The sequence below is a fragment of the Temnothorax nylanderi genome, unplaced genomic scaffold, assembly GCF_030848795.1.
Source record: "Temnothorax nylanderi isolate EJ_2023f unplaced genomic scaffold, tnyl_v1.0 TNYL_tig0088_pilon, whole genome shotgun sequence".
Taxonomy (NCBI): domain Eukaryota; kingdom Metazoa; phylum Arthropoda; class Insecta; order Hymenoptera; family Formicidae; genus Temnothorax; species Temnothorax nylanderi.
Genome location: NW_027249150.1, coordinates 556,077 through 583,077, shown reverse-complemented (window position 1 = coordinate 583,077; position 27,001 = coordinate 556,077). Strand labels below are relative to the sequence as shown.

Genomic DNA, 27,001 nt, shown 5'->3' with positions numbered 1-27,001 from the left:
AAGAAATGGACGACCCTGCGCGAGAAGTAGCCCCCATGCGGTGACCCTTTCACCCTCTTCCGTCACGCATGCCTCTGACGGGATACAACAGTGGTCTGGGAGGGTACGGAGAACCCGCCGACACGGGGGGTGCACAGATGGGGGGCGTAGTTCCGCGACGATTTGCCGCCCCGCGTAAGTGCCGGTGTCTTCCTTACGTCGGCGTGCGCCTGTCGTTACTCCGTTTTGTGTATGCTAACCCCCTGACACGGGGGTGAGAGGGGGCGTGGTACGAAATTGCAACGGCGGCCGGTGCAACGGCGGGTAATCGCCGCGGAATCGATGTTACATCCGTGGAATGAGGGTGCTAATATCGCCCGTTCTATTGTGACGATTATTACCGCTGGAAATTGGCCCATTGTCGTTTACGCGCGCGTTATGCACCATTTTTCGACCTCTCCATACGTTCAATTCGCTACAATTCCGTAATCGCATCTAATGAGGAGGAGAAAGAAAATTAGAAGCTTATAATCTTTTATAAATCCGCAAGTGTACGCGAATCTTCAATCCATTGCATTTTATTTGTGCATTTAGATATTTTTATGTATTATTTATTATTATTTGTATTTCGAATGTATCTGTAATCAAATCAGTGTATGAAACATTAAGTATCGAATCTTTTCTCAAATCTAATTGTGAGACAAAAATTTGAGAAGAATGTCGAAACGCTCCAAATTTAATAATTATTAAATATGATAAATGAAAGTAATACATTTTAATTTCAAATTTAAATATCGATCGAAAAATATTTAATACAAAAGATGCAATAAATAGTAATAGTTTTCTCTTTCACGAGCATGTTTTATTTAAAGTTTCATACAATAATTACATATCACCGAGTATTATGAGCTTTTGGAGAATACCGTTTTCCATTTCTATTTCATTAAATAAAGATTTTCTAAACATATATTATGTATATAATCGTAACTATAATATTTGCAGCTTTAATATTTGCAACATTTATATATCCTGACATTTATGTTCGAGGCAGCAATTAAATAGTAATCTTTCGATGAACGGACACCCGTCGATCGTCACTGCCGTCGGGAAGATATTCTTCCAGCAGCGACAAGACTCGGCGATGCTCGACGGCAATCTCTGCCAAACCACGTTAATCCCCCCATAAGACCCGCTAACACAATTAGGACAACGCGAAACACAATTACCCTCGGCGGAGGCACCCCGTAGCCAAGCATCCCGGAATTACGAATCGACGAGAGAGAGAGAGAGAGGGAGAGAGAGGGAGAGAGGGGGAAGAGAAGAAGGGGAAGGGATAAACGCGCGTTCGCTCACCACCCTGTCCTGCAATTTCAAACTCTCTTTCAGACGGTCCCCGAATTTATGTCCAGCTATTGGACGCGAACTGGATTGCCGATAATACGCGCGTCTGACCAGACGGTCTAAATCCACTTGCCACTTGCACTCGCGCAAATCGTACGATTAAATGAATTTTTAAATGAACTTCAAACCTTCGTATATCTGCAGCTACTGCAACTGTCCTATACTTATATATATCATAATGCAGCTCTAATTATAATTAATAAAATAAACGAGATGAAAATCGTGATTGACAAAGAGACGATTAGATTAACGCCCTTTGACAAAATTTAAAGTATATTTCTGTTTGCGCCCCCGAAAATGTAGCGATCGCCCCTCGTCTCGCTCTTGAATCGCGGGAAACAGAAGAAATCCATCAAGCGCAATCTAGAGATCGCCGTCCCGTCGAGATTTTCCGGTATCCGGGCACGAGCAGCCCTAAGGGCAGCGGGTCCGATCGAGAAATCGCGCCGTCAGCGTCATCGCCGATGGACCGTGACGGTACCTGTTGTTAATAAAAACACGAGGTCAAACGCGCCGTAACGGGCGTCGTCGTCACCGCCGCCGCCGTCGCCGCCGTTCGGCGAGCGAGTCGAGGGGTTGGGGGTTGTGATTCCAACGGAGTGTACTCTGTCATGCGCCAGGTGCCGGCGGGATCGTCCGCGGGGGCGGGCGCGACGCTGGTGCGGATGCTGCGGAAATTTCTAACGGGTGTTCGGGACGGCGCGGCGCGGCGCGGCGGCTCGACGTTCCCCTGTGTGCGAATGCCCCTTTGAATCGCGAAAATAAAACATTGACGAACGCTCGCGGCCGATACGAGCTTTTGGATGCGCGTACACGCTGTGGTTATTTTTGATCACCATCCCCAGTACCCCGCGACCCTAACGCGACGTTAAAACACGTGAGCACAACCCTTTGAAAATTGATGGTCAACCGGGCGTTTCGCTGACGTGTACCTCAACGGGTTAAGTTATAAAGGAGAACGAGTATGAGCTACTGAACCGAGATGTCGCGAGAAAGGACGGCTATTATGAATTTAAAGGTACACAGATGGAAATGTTTACGTCGAAATATGTCTAAAAGGTTTTCCAAAGGCTTAAATCGTCTTGTAGCTAAGACAAATATCTTAAAAGGATTATAGAATATCTCTTAAACATTTAAAAAACATCCTAAAGCATTACGTTGTCCTCTTAGAAGAGATTTAGAATGTCTTTCAGTTATTTGTTACATCTGAGATTTGTGATATTCAAATATGAATAATATTGAAGTTTAAAGGGGTACTTGGCAAACGATAAGATGATAACAGCAAAGTGGCGAATACTTAGTTGGCCAAGTATGGAAGGTGATAAGAACATAATGCGTTATGTCACGACGGTAAAAATCAGATATCGCAGCGGGAGCGCCTTTTTATCGGGGAAAAAAACCGGGCATGCCGCGAGAGTTTGAATATTCAAGCCTGGCATTCGAGCGCAAGCATGCGACGGAGGGGTTGCGTCCGCGGGGGTCGAAGGTTACGTGAAAGACGTCGGCGAGAGAGGGTGCAGCGCGCGCGGGGGTGGTCGGTCGAGATTGCGTGCGTTTACAAAGCAAATGGCTTGAAAATAACCGAGCGGCGTGCCCCGTGGGCACCACGGGGAGAAAGCGCTCGCCGGGCGCGCAAGGGTGGTCCGAGGGTAAAGCTGAGAGCGAGAAAGCGGAGGAGAAAAAGAGGAGGAATAAAACTGTACGAGTGAAGAGAGAGAGAGAGAGAGAGAGAGAGAGAGAGAGAGAGAGAGAGAGAGAGAGAGAGGGAGAGAAACAGAGGAGAGCAAAGAGGCCTCCGAAGGGAGAGAAAGAGTGAGAGCGATGTGTTGTACGACAGGGAGAATCGAAGCCATCCCCCCGACGGCAGAGAATCGAGAAGAGGCCCGAGAGGGCGAGAGAGAAAGAGAAAGACAGAGAGAGAGAGAGAGAGAGAGAGAGAGAGAGAGAGAGAGAGAGAGAGAGAGAGAATTGAACGCAGAGAAGAGGTGGGTATAATCGATGCGGACATGTGCAGTTCCCTCGGGGGTAGCAACCCCTAACTCGCCAAACCTATTTATACAACAATGCCCGGTACAGCCCCCCCTTCCCCCTGTAAACCACCCTCACGGTGGACCGCCGTGGCTGCTGTTGCTGTTGCTGCACACTCCACCGCCCCTGCGCGTACACCCCTCCCCCTCCCCCGCCCGCCGCCCACGAACCTTCTCTCTGTTGCCTTCGGTTTATAATCAACCCCTCTTTTTGCCCTTCCCGCTCGCACTCGTTCGCGGCTCTCGCTCGCGCGTACATCGGCCAACCCCTCGACACGAGCGGTTTATCTTGGGGCCCGCGCGAGACCGGAGCTGGTATTTTAAATAGCAAATACTTATCTCGTCGACGAGGGGCGGGCAGGCGCCCTGATAAGCGGGTCGAGAGGGTGCAAGCGCGTATGGGACGATTAGGGTGGGAAATCGTCAAGAAGCCGGGGGGGGGGGTGTGAGAGATATTTCCTTGAACGCGCGGAGAGTTCTTGACGTCATTTTTATTCATCTACTAGATTTCACACGTGGATACTTTTCCCGATTCGCCGCCTTTTCTCTCGCGTGATAATTTAATTTTTGGCAATATATATTATTCTTTTCATCATTAGTAATATTATCTATTAATATTCATTCCCATTGCTGTTATATTATGAATATGATTACTATTCCGTGTGTAATTATTGCGTTGCTGTTATTACCAATTAAATACAATTATTGTCGCAAGCATTATTCGCCTTTAAAACGAATTGTTCATGGCAATTTGTCGATTGTAAATTGTGATAATAAATTCAAATTCACAAGAATACCTATAAAATGATGTGATTTCCTCCCCTCTAATACTCTGATGATCAATTTAATTAACCCCTCCGCTTGAATAACTGCGGAGCGGAAGATCGTATACGCGTAGATGCGATTGGCAAGGCACTCATCTCCGAGAGCGGAGCTTTATGCCGTTCCAGAAAATCACGCCGGAAAAATGCGCGTGTTCTACAGACGGTGATAAAGGCGAGCGATACGCGCATTTGCATGCATGTATGGTAATAAGAATGCTGACAAGGGCCGCCGCATTTATGTCGAGGCAGCCGTATGCATGCATGTATATGCACTCCGTATACAAGGCGGCACAACAATTCTGATAACGAGAGGATAAAAATTCGTGGAGGGGGAGAAGCGGGGGCGCTATCATCAAGCTTCGTCGAATTGTTGAAACGTATCTTTGATCTGTGACGTAAGTAGAAAAAGTCTCTTGTAAAGAGACATTTTGATCTAGCTTAACGTAATCGCGATTATTCCCAGCTTATTGTAATCATGATTAGTCCTAGCTTAGCATAATCGTGATTATTCTTAAAAGGCCAAAGTAAATATCACTATTTTTTATAAATACTAACAATAAGTCGCCGGGTTATATAAATTACACGACTAGCTATTAAATTTAAGGTCTACGCTATCGACGACGTCCGCATCGATATGCCTACGCTGAGATAATTTCATTTCGTGCGTGACGACTCAAATTCTTCTCGGGCAATTTTCGAAACGTCCCTGAACTTTTCAAGAAACCCGAAAATCTCTTCAAGACACGGATCTTCAACGTCATCACGGTGACGCGTGAAGCCGACAGCCTACGACGAGCAACAAACACGCGGTCGGAATACCTTTGTCTACGTCCACGTTTATCCCGATCCGAAGAAGAGAGAGAGAGAGAGAGACAGAGAGAGACAGAGAGAGACAGAGAGAAGTAGAAAGGAAATACACCGCGCATGTATAGAGAAAGGCACGTTCGCTTTCGCGTTCACGAGGACGTCACACGTGGAGCTTGGAGGCTTAATCCACGGAAGAAAAGAGGCGAACCTATCGGCCGTTGCGACGCGTAAGACAGCGGGCAGCTTGGACGGCTTGTGGAACGCGCAGGTAATCCGGATTTTGGATTAGCCTAAGCCCAGACGAAACGCCAGGAGGTCGTCCATCCGTCTGCCTGCCTGAACGGACTTCTGGTCTGTATCTACCCCGCCCGAATCCCCTTCGCCCTCCCTCGTCGAGTGTTCGCTCGAAAGGAGACGGAAATAAGTACGAGCATCGTGTCACGAGCGCTTCTCCTCGTCGTTCGCGACGACAACGTCGCCACTCGACGTCTCCATTGTGCCGTCACCGTTCTCCCGCGGATCGCCGTCACCCGACTCGTATATCACCCCGAATTCGTAAGGAATCCCAGAAGAAAGAGACGCACGAGCCAAGGAGCCCGGGGATTCCATCGGAGATGACGCGACTTCATGCGTGGGACGTACGGTATCATTGGAGAAATAAAGTGGACGACGCGCTATCGCGATCGTACGGTCGTTGAATCTGTCACGCTAATGTCACCGGCGACTCTTTTTTTTTTTTTTTTTCTAGAGACTCGTAGGAGAGTTGGCGAAATGTTTGCGATCGAGAAACTCGTCAAGAAGCATTGTTATAATAAAAATCGTTAGATTCTTTAAATAAAAAATGTAACAAACATTTGGATAAATGTAATGAAGATTACTAACCATTAATTTGTAAATGTTAAAAAGAAAGTAAGTTGTATATAAGAAGTTGTATATAAGAAGGTGCGCATGTATAGACTTGTATATTAATTTTATTAGTCTAATTTCGAGAGTCTTATGTCCATTTATATCAACACAGGTTAATTTTAATCTTGGTTTAACTTACCTTTCATCTTTTCTAGTTCTAAGAGTTAGAAAACGATGGAAAGTAAGTTAAACCGAGACAAAAGTTAATCTACATTGTTAGAAATGGACATTAAAGAGTTAAAGTCGATATAAACTGTGTCTGCACGATTTTGAAACTGTATAATTTGTATCAAAACGACGGACCTTAAAATCGATCTGTTCGCGTCGTAACCAACCGATGGCTTCTTCAAAGCAAATGTTTCAGGGAAGAACTTGAAGGACGGCGAGATTCGCGGTCGGCGCTGCCGACGATCGGAGGGGTGGTCCCGGGGGTCAATTCGAAGCTCCGCCGCGTTAATTCGAGCCTGCGACGAAGGCGCCCGCGGTAAGTGGGGCGTGATTTGTATGGCCTCCTTGCATAATGATGACAGACCGAAGGGGGGCTCGTTTTGCGACACGTGCGCGAACACGTGAGCGAGTCGGCGGAGCGCGTTGGACTGTGACACGTCGGGCGCTTGGCCCTTGGCCCTGGAGCCCACCACCACCCCTTGGGAGCCCCTCTTCATCGTCCTGCTCTACATATCTCCTCGAACGTACATATCTCTCGGACGGGTAGATAAGCATCGATGAATGTATAGCCGGTATTATCGATGATAAAGATAACATTCGCGTTGCAGCTCGCGTCGCCGCAAAAGTTATTCCGCGAGAATGGTTTTAAATATAAAATAGACAATCTGCGCGTGTAGAAATCTGGAAAGCGTCAAATATCATATTAGAGAAACTTAGATATTGATAATACGGGCAGGAAAGAGTTTGTCGGCGAAATAGTCGTGTTAATAAATGGACGAACATTAATTACCATATAATAGCCGAAAGTCAAATTGATTCATAAATAAGAAATTTTGTTGTTGCTCACGAAATTATTTATTGTAATAATATAATTAAGTAAAGTTCAACGTGTATAATATCAAGCCATTAATTAATAGCGCAAGAAAATGTCACTTGTCATTTGCTCTGTAATGATTCAAATTCCGAAATAATGATGGCAACAAAAAATTGCAACAAAATTCTGTGGAATATTATCAGATTTTTATTCTGCCGATGTGTGCAATAAAAATCTAACAAAATCCCACAGAATTTTGTCGCAATTGCCGTAATTTCGGTAACACGCGCGGTATATTCAGGTATACAATAAGAGTGCGTAAGAATGTCGGCCGGCCTGCTTCGGCGCTCTCGTTTTCTTGCTCCGTGTAAACGAGGGTAATAGAAGAACACAAGGATACGCGAGGGCCGGGGGTGCGAACCCCCCGGGACGGTTTGTCCCTGCAGGACTCCCACGGGAGGCCGTGGTAGTTCCTGGGGCACGGAGGCGGGCCGCACATCTGTCGAATCTCCCGAGAGATATACCGCAGAAGACGCGCGTATTACACGGGACGCCGACGCCTCCGTCGACGTCATTACAACGCGCGTTACATGTGCTCGCTTCTCCAGCTAGATTACACCCCAAACTTTCGCCACATGGACAGTTAAAGCGGGTGGCGCCTAAAAATTCTCCGGAGGGAACAAAGCGCTTTTAACGATGTTAAATTATTTCGCGAAGGCATGTATATGGGTGAAAAAAGGTTGTTGACAGAATTGTAACTTGCCTCGCTGAAGATGTATAATGCGTATGTATAAAGAAATCAAATAGAACATTGTACTTCCTTAAAAAAAAAAGGTTTCAAAAAGAAAGAAAACAGAAATGAGAGTTCGTTAGAGCAACGCACTGAGAAAAAAATATTTAAGTCCAAAAAAATATTTATTAAAATAAAAATATCTAATTCTAAATAAATATGTGTATTATATTAAATAAATAAGCTATTAGGAGCCACCTAAATAAATATTTTTTGGATCTAAAAATTTGTTTTCTCAATGCGTCTCACGAGGGATAGCTTCTTAGTATTAAGCGCAAAGTTTCCGGAGACATCGGTTCGTTAAAATAAACAGGAAAGTTTATTTTAGACTTTTGAAATCGTATAGATTTTTAGATTCTTGAAGAAATTTCGGCGCCCTCGCTCTCGAAACGAAATCTCGTTACCGTTCGTGCGCAGCCGTAAACTGCGACATGGGACCACCACCGACTCTGTGCACACACTTAGCGGGTGCACTTGCAACAAGCACCAGGGGTAGGAGCTTGTGTATACACGATGTGTATACGCGAAACACATGGGGACGCATGCACGCGGCGGCATCGTTGGCGGCCCCAGCGGGGCCGTGTCGGGGATACGACGCGGAGAACGTCCGTTCGTACCCCCCGGGGGGTCGCACAGAAACACATCAAAATCGAATTCACCAGATGTCCAGGCCGATGCGAGGCGCACCCTTCTCTCTTTCCCTTACCTCGGGACACAAGGATGTCGCGTCCGCTAACGACGTTCGGGGCGAAGTCGGTCGCAGATGCGTTTACGACCGGCGATTTGGGGAAGGAAAAGGATTCGACTTGCCACCTGAGCTCGTCCGCCCTTCGGCAAGGCCATCTTTCTTCTGAGAGAAAAAAAGGGAAAAGAAAGAAGGCGAAAGTACCTTAGAAATTGACGTCGATATAAATAGTAATTTATCTAATTATTACAGTAATTAATAACAACTTGCTTTGATGAATAAAAGATTCGATGGAACTTGTAATCCCGAAAATTTTCACTTCAAAATATAAATGATTTTGTGAATTGTGATTATAAAGTTTTTTTTAGATAATTTATCAATTTTCTCTCTTTCTCTCTTTAGATTACCTTAAATAATGTACACTTTGTTAATGCATATATTTAAATCTTTTGAGAATCTATTATTTAAAGTAGTTTTACGAGAGAGACAGAGATAGAGAAAAAGAGAGAGATTTATAAACTAGAATTTAATTGAATAACATTTGAATATAATTATCGATTTAATATCAATAAAGGTTCTTATCATGAAAACAGAAAAGGGAGTATAGAAATTATTTTTAAAAAATATAAATCACATGCAAAATAAGAAATACTGGATAATGTAAATGCCGTGTTTAACGAAATTTCAGCGGAATTTCAACGATGGATTTGCAAGCGTGGGACGTGGCGTCGTTGTTGTAATTCCGTTACGTCGTCATACGCGGCGAGCGTATATACCTGCTTTTCGCTTTGAATTTTTTCGCGCACGTCATTCCGGTATTTAGCCGGATTGCCTTTTGAATAAGTCCAACGCGCTTTTTGACGCGCAAAAAAAGCGCTGTGCGAACCGGCCGACGCGACGTATGTAGGTACGCACACACGCACACACACACACACACACACACACGCGCGCGCGCGCCTCGCATTTAGCGTGGCGTAACGTAATGCAGCGTAATGTGGCACACTTGATTGGCGGCAATGTAAACGCGACAATTGCACGCCGAGAGCTGCGCCCAAAAGCGTATGCAAATATACGCAAGAAAACTGACACAATTTATAAACTGTACCCCGCCTCTCTCGGATATACGCGGAGAAAAATTGATTTCACAATCAGTTTAAAACGGCGCAGTTGTCGCAGAATTTCTCTCGTCGCGCACGACGCGCAGAGATTTCATCTTTTCAAACGGGGCGAGTCATCTTTGCCACTTGATACCGACGATCACTTTGCCACCTTTGACAACTAATAATTTCCTCGTCCCGCTGAAGGAGCGATCTGACGCCGCGCGCCAGTAACAAGTTATGATAAACTGTCTTCGGCGGCTTTCTCGGTTCGCCGATACGTGTGTCGAATTCGCGCGGCGAAGTATCGCGTCGCAGCTCATTAGGATAATGCTACTGAAATCGTCGTGACGCCGAACGACGTCTGTCGACGGCGATAATACACATCGAAAGACGGAAATCGAAGACGGTGACACCGGTACGACACGCGCTAATAAAAAAAAAAACGTAAATGGTCACTTACCTCATTAACTTCCGTCGTCGGGCGATTTCTTGCTGCCGTCTATCGTTATCGATATCTGATCGCTGTTACACACAGATACGCTTTCCTAATTAGCATAAATCAAAGGATCCGTCGCGCCAATGATATCGCCAATCTTGATCGACCGACCGCAATCAAGATCAACTGCTATTGGCGCGACAGGCGAACAGATAAGATTAGGCCCGTTAAATTTTGCGAATAATTCGGCTGCGCTGCAAAACGATATTTTTATAAAGACCAATCGTCGAAAAAAAATATATCTACACAAATTAGTATTTTGATTTAATTTCTTATGTCCATTTCTACCAATGTAGATTTTAACTTTAATTTTGGTTTAACTTACTTTTTATCTTTTTCTAATTTTTCGAATTACTTCTTATATTTTTCTAATTCTCAGAAAAAGATAAAAAGCAAGTTAAACGGAGATTAAAGTTAATCTACATTAGTAGAAATGGATATTAATTGCCTAATTCTTTTTTATAGATCGTGATTGAGGCAGATGTCGATTTATCGGATAAAACGTTCTTACGAAACAAAAGAGGAGTTTGCGCGATATATCAAATTGTTCGTCTAAGCAATCAACCGGACAACACTCCTCCTCCGTCCTTCTACGTAACGTCATTCGCTCAGCCGAAGGAAAAGCGTCGCGCGGCGGTCAGAAGGAAATGAAATGCACAGATCCGCATACGGAAATACGAGGTGGTTTATTATAATAGTATTTATAATCGTTATGCGTCGCGGCGGCGCATCTCTTTCCCGATCTGCCTTACTCTCGGTGTTGTTGCGTCACAATACACATATATATACTATATATTTTTTTTTCTTACTTCCGATGGCGTTCGTGGAGTAAGTCCAGCCGTCTCGCGCAAATCGCTACGCGCGCGCATTTTCAGCAAAGAGAGAGAATAGAGCGTGTTTTTTTTTCTGCGTGTTCCTCGTGTGTATTTACATCGATCTCGCCGCTCTTAACAGATACAAATTACACGTTTCCTATTTATATTTATACTTTAATAATAATATTAGTACAGCGTGTCTCCAAGTGTGTGGATACGTGTATCCGTGTATCTGTTCGTATGCACGTGTGACGTTGCAAGTGTAAGAGTGTGTGTGTGTACGTGTCTAGCGACCGGTGTACGCGTGTCTTTATCAGGTGTACAACAGCAGATATCTACAGGGTGTCTCCAAAGTAACGTCGAGAAAAGAAATAATCAACAGGGAGGGGTACAATATTACACGATAGGGACCTCTTCGAATTTTATACACAATAATAATAATAATAATCAATAATTAATAATAATAATAATAATAATGTAAATAATAACGTCGCGGCGTCGCGGCGCCGGGAGATGCCGTAATCAATAGAGATAATAAGCGTCGACCGTGCGTCGACGACAATAACCGTGAATCGAGGCGCGCGGACAAACGCTTCCGTGTCCGTAATATCTTACATAAAGAACGAGTCGATTTCACGACGACTCGATCGCGATCACGATCGCAACGCGAAACGGAAAGAATGGGGAGGGCAGGGACGAAAAGGAACGGAAAAAACCGGAGGTGGGGAAGGAGAAGCAACGAAGCGCCGAGCCTCCCGTCGTCCTCCGGACTCGAAATCGCCGCAGCAGCCGTCGTGGCCGCAGTCGCCGTCGCCGTTTCCTCGCTCTCGCGCTTTCGACGGCGCGCGCTCTCGCGATCCTCCGTACGGTTTTTTAGGCGCGCGGGCGGAATTGTTATTATCATAAAAGGGACGTTAATTAAAACTCGTACTACCAGGCGAGCCCTTCGCTCTGCATCTGGTGCGGCTCCAGGAACCCGCCGCCCGCGACCCCGCCGCCACCGCCGCCGCCGCCGCCGCCGCCTGGACCGCCGCCGTTCCCGCCGCCGCCGCTCGGATTACCTTGCCCTCCACCTGGGAACAAGCGAACGCGCACGGCGTCGATGCCAATTAAGATTTAAATCCCGCAGCGTGCAGAGCAACGCGACGCGACGGACCCGACCCGGCCGACATGGCCGGAAGTCCCGTGAAAGTCGGCGAGACAATCCGCCGCCGGCGGTTTATAAATATTAACGCGCGCGATCTCCGATAGCCGCGATACGCTTTATATATTTCGTCGTTGTGACATTTTGTAAAACGCCTACTCTCCAACTGCCACCGGCCCTTTTTTTTTTGTCTTATCTACTGCGCGCATGCCATATCCATCATACGAAATCGGCGAATAAAAGCCTCGATTGGCTTGGAATAGCGGTAAAAGTTTTTAAGCAACTTCAATCGTAAAAAAAGATACGAATTGTTCCGCATTCGAAACCGGAGATTCTTGAATATCTTGAGACTCTTGAAAGTTTCGAACATCCGGAAAATCTCATCATATATTCGAGCCAATCCGATGCGATTTAATGTACCTTGAATCCATCGATAGTTCTGAAACTCGAATATTATCATTATCCCATTATTCCTTGCAGGCATTATATACGTAACATTTGCTGTCATATATTTTAACGAATAAAAGTTTCCGCGTTGCGAAATTCTCAAACTTGGCCTCGGGCTACCAGAAGCCACGTTAGCCACGTTAGCCGCGTTAAACGCGCTCCTTTATAAGTACCATGATTATTAATGCGACTATCGTTAAACTGCACTTTCCTCAACGAATTAATAACGCGCGTATGTGACGTGATTGATACGCCGGTGACAGCCGGATAAGACGCATATGCGTATCTGACGCGCGGTTGGAAAACGTGAATTTCAGTATTTAGACGTGTATCGCGAAAGGTCACGCCAAGCTGATTGCCAGATCTCAATTATCCGTACGACAGGCTCAGAAGGAAATGACATTCACGCAGAGCTGTACTTTGTTGCAGAAAATCCTAGAGCCGGTTAGAAATCCCTGCGCGCGTGTCTTTCGTGCGCGAAATAACGTCGCGACGGTGCGCGAATAATGGCGCGCGATGCCGCGCGATAAAAATGATACCGCGTGCGAAAGGTTAACGGCAACGTATAATTTTCATTTCAACGTGAAACGTTGAATGGCGTGAAACAGTTTCGATTCGATACCGCGGGACTAAAGCGTTCCTAATTAACACGACATGGCATGTTCGATGTAACAGAGATGTGTATAATAAATCGTCACGAATAATCGTCACGAAACGCGACTCAAGTGAACATTATACAATCTCTCTTTCCCGGCCATTAACTTGTGCGTACTGCCGAAAATCAAGTTAAGAAAAATGATTAAGACAGACATCAATATAAAATATAATTGAATAGAAAAAAATTGATGTATTAAGGATATTGGATGTCTAGTTCCGATGAAAAAGAATTATTCGACGTCTATAAAGAAACGCGTCTCGTGCGGAATATTATTATTATATTAATATTATTTTTCGGTGCGAGAAACAGGTCGATCTCCTTCGAACGGTCGCGAGTTAATGGCCGCCGCCGCATCGCGAAAATAACGCTAATAAATCGGCGCGAGCGCAAATATTAAGTCCGCTCGCGGGCAGACCCGAGCCGAGGTAGATTGGCGATCGGCGATTCGGCCGATTTTCGGTGGTAATAGTTCGGAGGAGGATATTTCCCTCTTACCTGAAGGTGCCAGGAACTCTCCGGGGCTGCCGCCGGTGGGCGCAGGGGGCCCCTGCCCGGGGGGCCCCGTGAGAAATTCCGGAGGGCCGCCCCCCGCGCCCGGAGGTGGGTATTCCCCTGCCACCGCCACTGCGGCTGCCATGCCCGCTAAACTGGCCGGGTCCAGGCCTGTCAGAAACAGATTACGTACTGCTCTCAGAGGGGATCTCGTATCCGCTCGGCCATCTCCGAAACCGGCTGTCATAATTATCGCGGGGGCCTACCTACTTGATTCGAGGTTTATTATAATTACGCGAGATTCCGGGACTAGGCTCTCGCCGGGCCCCGACCCGACTTTCGGTAGAGACGAGCTGTTTTTTTTTTTACTTCAAGTTTTTGTATTATTGAGACAAAAGCGCGATTAATAAAACAGTGGAATTTTACACAGAAAATCTGATTGCAAGTAAGAGGATATGAAAGGTCAATTGGAAATTTACGTAACAAGAGAATCTTCGATATCCTCGGAGTTTCCGCGTTCGATTCTACCTGTCTCGAGACTAGAATCTATTCTAGCTTCAACACAGTGAGAGGACGCCGATAATAATGACAACGATAATCATCTGTGATGGCGGGAGATTCACCTGGATTTCCCGTACCGGCAAAGTGTGGCCCGTGCGGATGCGGGGGCGGATGCGCGCCGAAGAACTCGTGATGGAAGGCCACCGGGCCGCCGTAGCCGAACTCGAACTTGTCCGGGCCGAAGTACGGGAAGCCGGGCGGCGGGCCGTCCTCGCCGCCGAGGGCACCCGGGTTCAGGTTGAGCGGGAACCCGCGCATCTTGCGCGAGCCCCCGAAGAAGGGGTTCCTGCCCATCGACGTCAGCTGCTTCAGCCTGCGCTCCTTGCTCCTCTTGTTCTGGAACCAGACCTGAAACGGGCAGACCGGCCGCCTTTAATCGCTGAATTATTTAACGACGGGTCTCCCTCTTCACCTCCGCTGACCCTTTCCATTTTGCGCACGGTCATCTTACAATTGTAAATCGCTCTAAGAATAGATATTAATGTGAATAATAATGAATAATAATATATGTTAATATGATAGATTCTTGAAAATTGTAAAAAATATCGCGCTTATTCGTCAGTTTCCCTGTTCTTATATTTCGCCACTGCTATATTAAACTGTAAAGGTATAATGTTCTGAAAGAATGTGGGTCTTGGAACACGCGATATACCCTTAGTCCATTCTATTGTGTTCTTTTGCATTCTGGGACACGAGAAAACCGTGATAAACAATTTTTTATCGGTGATACATCGCGAATTATCCGGCGCGACGGTGCTGTCGCGAAATAATTTCTCGGTAAATAATATGACGTCGAGCCGAGTGAATAATTCTCCGGCAAATGGTTTGTCGACGCGGTTTTTTCCTACTTGTTCGCGATGGCGGAGGACTTCTGAACGTTGCGTTACGTCGCTTTTGCGATTTAGATGCCAGCTGCATAAAACCGTCGCCGATAGTGCAAATCGCGATTCACTTCGATATTAATAGCGATTCTCTTCGTAAGTCAAAGAATTTAATGCCTGAGAAGCAAATGTCGTAACGAAAACTGAGAGAGGAAAAGTAAATTATTATTCTTATTACAAGATTAAATTTATAATTATTATTTAATTATCAACGCCCCAACATCTGATTAAAGATATTTTTCAAGATTTTTCCTCTGAGTATAACAAAACCGTTCTCTTCGTTTAAAGGTTTTAACAGAACGCTAATTTTTATTTCAAATTTTTATTTCGGATTTAATTATCAAGATGATTAGTTAAATGATAGCGTGATCAGTTTTATGAAAAGTTTTATTTAATTTAATTTAATTTTATTTTATTGCGATGCTTATAGTGGGGATACAGTCGTGGGGAGTATAAATATGTAAAGAGAGCACGCAAATGGTGAGGCATCAACACGCGTTGTTTCCAAGCCTACCAGTGGAGAACAATGTTAAAATGTAAAATGGACATACAAAGTGGTGGATTCGCTCACGAGAATAAAATTTTAAACTTATATACTAAACTTATATACTAGACGCGTAACATACAACTCGCACATGCACAGATGCGCACGTGTGCGCGTTAGTAGACACGACATCGTGTAAGCAAATTAGTGATGCGCAGGTTGAGATGCATTTCTGGTAGGAAGTGCAGTCGACAAAATGAAGGCGGACGTAGCTGTACGAAAAGAAGACAAAGAGGATAAGGATCTTATGGTAGAGGGAAGGTCATTGAAATATTTGACTGCACAGTAAGAGAAGGAAGCGCGAAACTTGGCAGAGTGATGGAAAGGAAAGAAGGTCAGGGTAACGAGTATTCGGGGCGTCATTGGTATGGAGCTCGGAATTCAGATGCAAGAGACGTCGAAGGTACGGAGGAGTATTAGAGTGAAGGAGACGGAAAACCAGGCAACACACAGAGATGAAGCACAAAGCGTTGTTGGATTTTTAGCCAACAGGAGCTAGAATAGAGTGGGGGATATGTGGTCAAACTTACGTACACCATAGGAGAAGCGGAGACATGAATTCTGAATGTATTGGATACGATTTAGGAGCTGTTGGTTGAGTGCTGGAATATAAACGACGTCGGCGTAGTCGAAGAGTGAGATGACAAGCGATTGGGTAATATGAAGCTTTTGGGAGGTGGAGAGGATGTGCCGGAAAGGATAAAGAAGACGATTTATGAAGAAACTTTTCGCTGGAGGAAAAATAAGTAGATATATGTAATATAATAGACAGACGAGAGAAATTTCAAAGTGCAAATGTTGCGAGAGAAAGAGAGAGAGAGTGAGTGAGAGCCTTTTCCCACCTGTATGACTCTCATGGGCAGGCCGGTCTCCTTCGCCAACTGCTCCCTGATGTGCCTGGTGGGCTTCGGGGTCGACGAGAAGGCCGTCTTGAGGATCTCCAATTGCTTCGCCTTTATAGTGGTCCGCGGGCCGCGTCGTTTCGAGCCGGCGCCGCCGTCGCCGCTGCCACCGCCGGCACCGCCATCCGGGCTCTTGTTCTCCGTTTGGCTGTCCCTCGTCTCGGGATCGCCGTCCAGGGAACCTTCAACCGATCGAAGCCGAGCTATCGCGTCACAATCGTACGACGATCACCTGGGGCCTATCTCGCGAGAGAGGCTCGATCGACTGCCAGCGAAATCGGTCCCCGCGAGAAGTTCGTGTCTTCTCGCGATAGCGAGTTTCACGTCTGTCTGCTTTAAATATAATGACGGGGAACCTAATTCTCGAACAGATGGAGACACGACTTTTCGGTTCTGTTTCACGAAATTCCTGAGTTGCGCCGGCGGCCGGAATTAATAAGCACGCAAACGACGATTTGTTCTCTTCTAAATTATAATTATATAGCTGCGTGATATAAATAGACCAATAAAATTAATTTATTCTGAAAAACGGTAAAGTAAAAGTAAATCGCTCGATAATTGCTAGATCTAAATTTCATCTAGACCGAAATAATGGTTTCGTAACTCCGTATCCTCGAGCCCTCAATTTTCAGAGACGAGGCTGTCACTCGCACACGATTTATAGAGACAAGCTGTAAAGGTATCAGCGTCTGGGGGAAAAAAAAGGCTGACACAATATTTTCAGCGTTACGCCGCGCGTTTGTTATTACCCAGTCGTCGATGTGGTCGAGGGGATAGTCGGTTTCTTAATCCCGAACTATGCGTATCCGCTGACGCGTGACTCGTCGGTAACCCAGAAATGACTTGTCATCCTCAGACACGAGTAGTCATCATTGCGTTACGGGAGTTTCTAAGCGACGCCCGTCAAGTTGCGATCTCTCGCGTACCGCAACATTCCAGTTAAATTTAAAAGAAAACACATTGTCGAGCGAGATAACCGGGAATCTATCGTATGTAGGTACGCGTACTTATCGGGTGTCTCCATGCGAATATTGAAGATGACGGCTGTCAATATCGAGATAGTTTTCGACGTTAAAAGACCTTAATAAAGTTCAACATGCCATGCAATTATTGCTAAATTCTTTTTTGTAATTTTCATTTTACACAAAACTATCAAGGGGATCAAAATGACTGGTTTGAAATTTTTTTAAATATAATTTATTATTTTCAAAACATCACAATTTCTGAAATTTTCTCTGACTTTTGTTGAAATCTACAGATAATTAATTTTATAAATTTGTTTTCTCTTTTTTTCTTATTTTGATCCCGTCGGTAAAAATAGATATAGGTTACTCTTCGGTGTAGTTCTAGTGTTAATTTTTATCAAATTTAAATTAAAAATATATAATCAAAATCGATGGAAGCCGAATGGGCATTTCAAGGATTTCATCGCGGCCGATGGCTTCCCGACAAACGCGCGCGGGAAGCGATAATCGTCCGTAGATTCGTCGAGGTAATCGCGGCTGAGAGGCCACGCGGTAGGTCTGGGACACCCCGTGTATCCCGGTATCTTCATCGGCCGGATCGAGGTAACAACAATCGGAGCCAATCCCCCGGAAGCGATGCGAAACCCCCATCGGATTATCGTGGCTGCTGCCGCGCGCTGAAAGCCGTACCCCGCACATACGCACGCATCGCGCACAGTGTCACCACACACGTACGCACGCACACGCGTACGCACGCACGCGCATACACGCGCGAATATAAGTCCCCGGCTCTCCACGGTAATCTATACACTGTACGTATATATGTATACCGGGTAGGTCTTAACCGCGGGACAAAGAAAATGTTTGGACAGTGTCGCACCGTACAACGGGGGCCACCCCTCGTGAAGACGTCCGCTCCCTCTTTCCCGATCCCGGGGGGGGGGGCGGAGGGGGGCAACGACGCGCTTGTGTTGCGTGCTTGTATACCGGGCCTGTGCGAGGGTGAGAGACTAGGTGGTGTACGGCTAAAGGACCGATTGTTGTGCGCGCGATAAAAGAGCAGGAACGGTATAATGGCTCGAGACCGGCTTCTGACGACGCCTCCGGCGATTGGTGACGTCGCGACGCCGCGAATTCGTGCTCGCGGGATCTCCAAGGGTGACGTAGTGGCGCCGTGGTTCGAAGGGAAGCCCGATCGAGCCGCCAATCGATTGCTCTTGATCGAGTTTCGCGTACTGCGCGGGGTAATTTACGGCGTGCGAATGTGGTCCGGGTTCGTTTGCAGTTCACCGATATGTGTGTACGTGATACATACGGAATGTCTAATCACGGTAATCGAGATGACAGCTTAGATATTTCAGACGTGCACTCTGCCCTTTACGCTTGGCTACGCGATATTGACTTTCGTTTACGATCCTTCGCTACTTTTCTCTCTCGCGAGATTTATCTTTCGTCTTTGACGTAATAAAGACGTTCTCTTATTCCGTCGAGAGGCAGTTTGCGCTGCGTAAAACTGTCTATATCGTAAAAATATGTATCTCCACTCGGTAATATTTATATCGCTTACACGTATCGCTTATAAATGCGATTAAAGAGATTAAAGAGAACTTTCCAAGACTATTTGCGGAGCAATATTTATAGCGCCTATCAGGCAATTAAAAGAATCTATTATTTTTCAAAAACTAGATTTTTATTTTACTTATTAAAGTAATAGAATTTTTTTCAATAGATTTCTGACTCGCGGGAATAATCGATTTAACGTGATACAAGAAAAAGACTGATTCTTTATACACACATTATACACGCGCACTATTCAACCGCAGCAAAAGATAATTCTCATGAATAATACTTTTTCCAACAGAGAATTGCGCGAGAGAGAACTTCTTTGTCTAATCCAACGTATCGCCTGCCGCTATTATTTCGTTATCTCATCTTCGGCAAGTGAGCTAGAGTTACTCACCTTGATCCTCGGAGTCCTCCTGCTTGCAGGGATCGCCACCGAGAGGTAGCTCGCCACCGTGGCCGACGGCCTGGTCGCCGGGACCACCCGAGCCAATGTTGTGGGTCCCGAGGTGAGCGCCGCGTACGGCCGAATCGTGATGGTGATGGTGGGCACTACCGTCCTCGTCCTCGTCTTCCGATCCCGAGCCCATCAGCGAGTCTCCGCCTGCCGACAGGTTGGACGGTTCTGCTCGTGAACGGACGCGAGACACCGGCCTTTTTAATAACATCGACCAACGAACCGCCGATTTCGAAAAATAACGATTCGCATCGTCGCGACTCGCTCACTTGCACAGAAGCGAAACGAAGTGCCTTAAGCGCCCCATCAACGAGGTACTTCGAATCTTTGAAGTTGTATGTTACCTACATTGTACAGTTATAAACAAATGAGAAGCTAACTTGCCAAAATGGCCGAAAAAAAGTTATTTCCAATTTTATTTGCTAATTGGAAATGTATTTTTTTTTTAATATCGCTTCTGTGCAATTGCGAAATAGTTCGAAATCAGCGATAGAATTTTTAGCGAACATGCAGAAATAAATTACAAGTTATCGTGGTATGGATATTATTGATGTTCAAAGTAGCACGATTTAAGTAAGTTTTTAATTGATTTGAAATAACTTTCGCTTGAAAGAAAAGTGATTACGCTTTCCGATGGCAAGGAATCTGTCAAAAAAGAATCGATTATTCGTTGATATCATGGCCGACATTGATATTTACGTGTAGCATAATTAAATATGGACTATTCGCACGTATTGACGCAATTGTTCTGTAATTTATCAAGAGAAATAGTTGCATTTTGTTGGCAGAAGAATGTCGCAATAAATGACGCCGCGTTCGAAAACTTTAAGAAATACATTCGAACAATCACGTACTTTTTTTTTCGGTGTAATTTAATCGGTGCAGCTATATCTCGATTGTAAAGTACGTGGCTGCGAGGGGCAAGTAGCGACTTTTAAAAGTCGGCTTTTGCCTTCTAGATTTAATGACGGCGTTGCGCACGAAATACTCCAGACGCAATATATTTTACGGCTGGAACCGCCGAAAAAATGGTGTCTCCGGATATTAATCGTCTCCTACGAGCATAATTACCGTGCTCTCGTCTTGCGCCGCGCCGAGGGAGAGAGAGAGAGAGAGAACGATGGCCGCGCGGATTCGACAACCGGCAAATGGCCGAGCGGATGGCAGAGATTAATGTTGAAAAAGTGTCGGGCATCAAGACGGTCGTGTCGCTTAATCATCGGCCCGAAATCATCCTGAAGGCTCGCGTCAACATTCTGCCCCCAGTTGCGCGTCGAATTCGTTCTCCACGCGATGAAGATTTCGTGCTCCATACCTGCCTCTATTGTTCCCGCCAGTTATATCGATAATCAGTAGTCGAGGACGATGGTAAAAAATAATCGACGGTGTGCAAGTTATTTATAATAAACCTAATGCACACAACTTGACTAAATACAGATCTATTTAATGAACTCGCATATAAATCATGCTAAGAGAACGCTTCCTTATTTTACTTTTATTTTTCAACAATATTTTTATTTTATTATTTGTATAAATAAGAAATTTTCTTTGTTCCTTTACTCCCTACCGTCTCGCTTTTTACCCTATTTTCGTTTCTATTTAATAGCTAATCCTTTTCCGCGAAATTTCTGTTTGTAGAGCGTCGGAACCGCCTCCGAAAAATCATAGAATCCTTCCGCGAAGGCAGCCTCTCGACGTTGACATTTGACGCGGCTTACAGATTCGTTCCTGCATCCGCAGGTATGCGCCTCAAGATCGCCTCGTGACGCCGACAACAACGTCGACGGCGATGACGACGACGCTTCACGCGAAACTCATCGACAGCGAGTCGTCGGCGGGCCGAATCGGCCGCGGCCGAGGCGTAAATCATTTCGCGGCGCTCTCCCGCGCTCTCGGCGGCTGTCCCACGACATTGTCTCACGTACGGCGAGCACACAACGGGGCCCGTCGGGGTTCGGGGCCCCCGAGATCCCCGGGAGAAAAAGGCGGCCGGGCGAAGGAGAGAGAGAAGAAAACGGGTTGTCGGTGCGTTTTGCGGTTTCGGCAACGTCGGCAACGGGAACGACAAAAGGTTCGCCCCCTGCCTAACGACCTTTCGGTTTTCGTTTCACGGCTTATATACGAGTGGGGCCCTCGTGAAACCGAGCCGACCCGCGCGCCGTCTCTCTCTCTCTCTCTCTCACTCTCGCGCTCGTCATCTCCATTTCTCTCTCTATCTCCCTTCTCGGCCGGTGGTTCACGGTGGCATACGCGCCACGCTGTTTTCACAGCTTGCCGCTTTCTCTCTTTCTCGGGGTAGAAACTCCCGTGAAAAACCTGCCCTCTCCGCCCCTCCCCCTCGTCCCGCCGACCCGCCGGTCCCTCCTTTTTTTTTTAAGCTGATCCTGACTCCGTAAAATCCGTGGCGGCGTGCGCGTTGAACTGTGACCCCCTCGAGCCTCGCCTGCTCGAAAAAATAAATCCCGAAATTCTCGAGCCACTCGAGAAATGGGTCCCGTCGGTCTTTGTAGGAATTCTCCAATTTAAAAGGATATCCTCGTATACGATATTTAACACCGCGTGTAACGAATGTTGATATTTTTGATAATTCTCTCTTGAGACACTCTTCATATTTCGTTTTAGGAAAGCATCCAAATAGTTTCGCCACACGCGCGGGATATCTCTTCTGCTTCAATCGGCACCGAAGCGTCTTTCCTTATTGACGGCTTTCCGGTTCTTCGATAATTCTGGCAGAACATCTCGAGATCGGGACGACGCCGACGGGCCTCTCGACTTCGAGATCGGCGAGCCGCGCGATAATTTACGACGGCCGCTCTTTCTCGCGAGCGGCGGATAAAATTATTTATCGGCGACGGGAACAGAAACGACGGAGGCGATCGTAAAACGCGCGAGATCGGACGGCGGACCCGACGGGAAGACAAGGGGAGGGGGGAGGGTCGAGCGAGGAGGAGCGCTGTCGCGATAATACGCCCTACCCCTCTCCGGACAGCGGCGCGGCGCCGCGCCGCGTTCCGGTGACAGCGGTGCCGGAGATCGATATAATGGAAGGCGATTGTGCGTTGACTTTGTTTGGGCACCGAGCCGAGCGTGTGCCAAACGCGATTTCGCGCGAATTTTCGAGCCCGCGATCGATCGCCGCGTGCCGCTGACAGCCACGTGCCACGTCGAAATCGCGGCGTAGCAGCTCGCGCGACATATTTAGGCCGTGCCGTTCAAGACCGAAACTTTAATACGCTTTTAATACATTGATGTTTCTAAACTATTCGCTTTTCCAACTCGATTATATTTTATTGATGGAAAAAAAAGAGATTTCGTTTATGGCTGTTACTCTTCGACAGCTTCGAAAAGTATAATTGCGACATATAAGCGACATAATTGCAACATTAGAAATTTTATTCGGATTTTGTCATATAATTTTATAAATGTGTTCCTATTACGGTATACTATTACTATTATATTAAATTAATAATTGTATAATTTTGATTCTTCGAAGCTTCGAAGATTTTAATGTCGAAGCTTCGAAGAGTTTCTTCGAATATCGAGGCCTTCGAAGCAAATCACCAACCCTAATTTCGTCTTAGACAGATAACTGACATCTCGGAATAATCATAACGTCAACTAATTCTTTTTACGATTTATAATACCATATTTTATAATATCAAGTAACTTTTTGGCAGCATTATGGTTTGTCAAAGCATCGGTATGAAAACAAATATTCATACTCGATATATATATATATATATATATATATATATATCAATAAATATCCATACCCGCGATAATATCCATATTATATATAACTATATACGTTCAACTTAATAAATAAAATAAATAATATAATTGTCGAACTTTATAAAAGCTGGATATTGATCCTAAAATATCGCAATCATATTATCGATCAGCAGCAATTAGAAATAGCGTGAGATTAATCTCGATATCGATTGGCATGATAAGTACAGACAAACACGGAGACCACGTGGATTCTCGGGATATCGCTTAAATTTAAATCCCGCGACGAATCGATCTCTGTAAACGAAGAGGACAGTGTACACAGACGAACTGTGATACTCCGAAGTGCCTGCTTTTCGTAGACTAACTTTACTCTCTCGATTTTGTTTGCCGTTTCAATCGTAGAATTATTTATTAACTCCGCTGTCGATAATGGAAGAACCTAATTATTTGACGTCGCTATGCAATTTAATCTCGCGCGCGAGTTAGGCGCGAATTCATTATGCAATCTTAACTTCGTTTCATTGCCTTTTCGGCGCAGGATTTACGTGTAAATAAGTACGATAATATGATCGCGTCGAGATAACATTGTTACGCGAGGTGGCTAAATGACGGAAGGGGGGTAAGTTTTGGCGGGGCTCACCGTGATGACCGTGCACATGATGCGTGTCCGGCAGCGGTTTGCCCGACAGGTAGTCCTGCTTGCAGACAAACTTGTTGTCGTCCAGGACGTAGAGCTCTTCGCCGGTGCTCATCTGCTTCCGACACACCAGGCAGGTGAAGCAATTCAGGTGGAAAACCTTGTCCCTCGCTTTCCTCACAAGGTCCTGCGGGTTTATCCCTTGGAGGCAGCCGCCGCACTTGGTGCCGTATCGCCTACAAGCACATAATACAGATTTATCGCTGGTGAGCCGATGAAAGGACGGATAATGAGCGCGTGGGTGTCCCCCGAAGAGCATGTTCTTCCACCGTGAGGAAATACAAGTTTCCGTTGTAAAAAAAAAAAAGTTTACCTTAATTCTCTTAAACTTTAAACATAAAAATCGATATTGATCGATTGTCGCGAGTGTTGCGAACCGAGACTGGCGACGCGTGTGTTAATAAAAATAAAAATGCGCGCCAGATTAACCGTGAGACCGAAACGTCGCTTGTCCGGTGTCAGCTGCGAGTTCGCGTCACGGCGGAGTTTCCGCGGGGGAGGGAAATTTCCGTATTTCTAAACTCCAGCTAGACTATAATCCTATTTAATTTTCCAATTTTTCTCCCAAACTTATCCAAGTTCGACACGCTTCGCGAGATTGTTAAGGAGAAGGTTGGTATTAAGCGTAAAAGGTACCGAAGGAGAAGTTAATCATAAGCGTACCTCCGATTCCGCAATTTTTTCGCACTTGCCTTTCTTTTTCGCGAAGGCATGCCCGATCCCGCGACGTTGTAATTTCGTCGTGGCGCGTTAACGCGAACCCCTAATCATTAAACCCCGCAAGTATCGCCACGCAACGTGTTATTATCACACGTACGACGCGCGGCTCTCGATGATTTTTCCATCGAGGGTGCCATGGATCATATTTCTCAGCTCGATAACAGACCTTTCACGGAAAATGGCGAGAGAGGCGCGAGCTTTTTTTTAATCCGCAATTTACACCGCGAAACTCTCCGAAGCGTTGTTACACCCCGAAATTATTTTGACGTCGTCCGCGGGATGGGTTGGCGCACGCCTCGCTCGATAAATGCCCGCGACTGCTCGGAGTTGACCGTATAGAACGGTCTGTACTCATAGAATGTGAAAGTTACAAGTTCTGTTTGTAACTCAGTCGGACCGCAAATGTCGATGAAAGAAATACAGCGCTTTTAAAGAGATGGCGGTTTAATGTTCCGATCCAGGCATAAAGAGCCGAGGCCCTACCGTGTCGTAAAAACGCACCGCCGCGCCGCGCCGCGCCGCGCCGGTCCGCCCGATATTTTTTTTCTTCCTCGCCGAATCGTTAAGCGCCTTGCTTTTTTCAGACGCCTTACTGATCTCTCGTTAAACGTTCTTCCACTTCGTCGTTGCGTCATCGAAAACTTAAATCATCCGAGTGTTACCACGACTGTTGTGCGAAGGAGTCTCTCGAGAGAATCGCAAAATTATGTTATAAATTGAAAAAATCATATATTATAAAATTAAAATACAAAATTAATAAATAAAATTGAATACACTAATCAAAAAATGGTGAAAATAAGTTTGAAAATTATATAAAATAGAATATTAGACCGTTTTTGTACGTGTATGTGTGTTGTCAAAATAAAATTCTAAATTAAATTAAATTTAGTGAAATTACATATATTATTTAAAATTATATAGTTATTAAAAATATAACTGTATATAAAATATCAAAATTATAAGATTAAATTGAAGGATAGAATTATATGAAGGGATAGAAAGAATAGGAAAATTTCGCAACTTTTCCGGTCGACGCGTTTCTGAATCGAACCGGAACAATCGTCAAGTCAATATAGGTATATATCTGCGACTGTATCATTACGGTGGCAGAAGCTACATTCTTCTAACTGGCAATCCGGATCGATCTAACTATAGCAATCACGCAATTAATTATAGCAATTAGCCGGGGCCCTTAGGGCTGGTGTGTTCCGAGGAGCGGACGTCTCAATCGATCCTCCTACCCATCGTCGTTATGCCAACAATAAACAAGTTAAACGCGGATGGCAGATCGCCGGAGAGATCACGGAATCGGTCGCTTATTAGCAATTTCGGTAGGGCGATACTTATCGACCTGCAGCTTTCGAGCTACTTTGTAATCTACGCCATTAACAGCATCAATCAAAGGAGCTGAGATTGAAAATCACAAGAGTTAAGTATTATCTCGCACAAATATAAGAATCTTAAAATCCTTCTCTAAATCTTTTTCCTCTTAATACTCACTTTTTATTATTACCACAATTTTTTTTCTTTGGTGTTGTTATATTTTATTTTATTATATTTGATATTGTTATATGTTATATTTCCGTTTAACCGTGTAAAATAAATTTTTTTTAATTATCATTTGTGATTCTGATTTTAAATCCATAATCTTTTGTAAATTTAATTTTACTATATTGCACAAATAGCCACTGACATTTCAACGCCAGCAGTTTCTCACAATCGCTAGTGTGCAAACGTTTAAAATGTATGCATCTGGACAAAAAGGAACAAGGAAACAAATGCAAAACCACGCGTGCCGATATTAATTGCAATTTTTTTTTTAAACTCGGATTTCTCATTCAGCGGCGTTATTATCGCGCAATCGACCATAAAAAGTACGCGCTACGCGTAAAGCACGTATAGTAGAAATAGGAGGCGCAACACCACGCCGCGCGCCGGGCAGCCGTGACCCGGACGCCGCTTGAGAGTCATTGTTAGCCTAATTGTTCTCGGTGTACCTGACGGTCACGGCGCGTTCGCGCCTAGGCGCGGTGTGCATCGACGTTTTGAGCGTTTGAGCGCACAATAAATCCCGCGGAATCTCCCTTTATTGACTGCTGCCGGTGTGCCGTATCAAGTGACCCAATTCGCCGCGCTTTATTACCAAGTGGACGCGACGCGTGACGTCCGACGGGAATGCAAGTGCGGGGCGTCTCGCGACGTGCCACCGCCGTCGAAGGAAAGAGAGAGAGAGAGAGAGAGAGAGAGAGAGAGAGAGAAAATAGAAGAGAAACCGCTCGTCGCGCGCGACGACGTTACATCGGTTACATTTACACTCCGTATTTACTATTTATCTACGATTGCGACGCCGTTAATCGATATTAACGAATTCACGAACCGCGTAAATTGTTGATGCTCCGTAAACCGTTCCATTAATTACTAACCGT

The 27,001-nt window shown here is 45.4% G+C and overlaps 1 protein-coding gene across 9 annotated transcripts in view; it reads right to left on the bottom strand.

Moving 5' to 3' along the window:
• The window catches only part of Lim1 (LIM homeobox 1), a 74,304-nt gene that overhangs the window by 15,320 nt on the left and 31,983 nt on the right, over nt 1–27,001 (bottom strand). For 3 of the 9 annotated variants that reach the window (XM_071710315.1, XM_071710313.1, XM_071710312.1), the window contains 6 exons: nt 23,799–24,031; nt 19,367–19,594; nt 16,382–16,623; nt 14,177–14,462; nt 13,557–13,745; nt 10,665–11,885 (listed from right to left, as the gene is read on the bottom strand). In XM_071710315.1, coding sequence (XP_071566416.1) covers nt 11,743–11,885; nt 13,557–13,745; nt 14,177–14,462; nt 16,382–16,623; nt 19,367–19,594; nt 23,799–24,031 — 1,321 coding nt within the window. In that variant the 3' untranslated portion in view covers nt 10,665–11,742. Of the gene's footprint in view, nt 1–10,664; nt 12,396–13,556; nt 13,746–14,176; nt 14,463–16,381; nt 16,624–19,366; nt 19,595–23,798; nt 24,032–27,001 lie in introns of those variants that run through there. The other 6 variants (XM_071710318.1, XM_071710317.1, XM_071710320.1 and 3 more) reach the window with 6 other exon arrangements.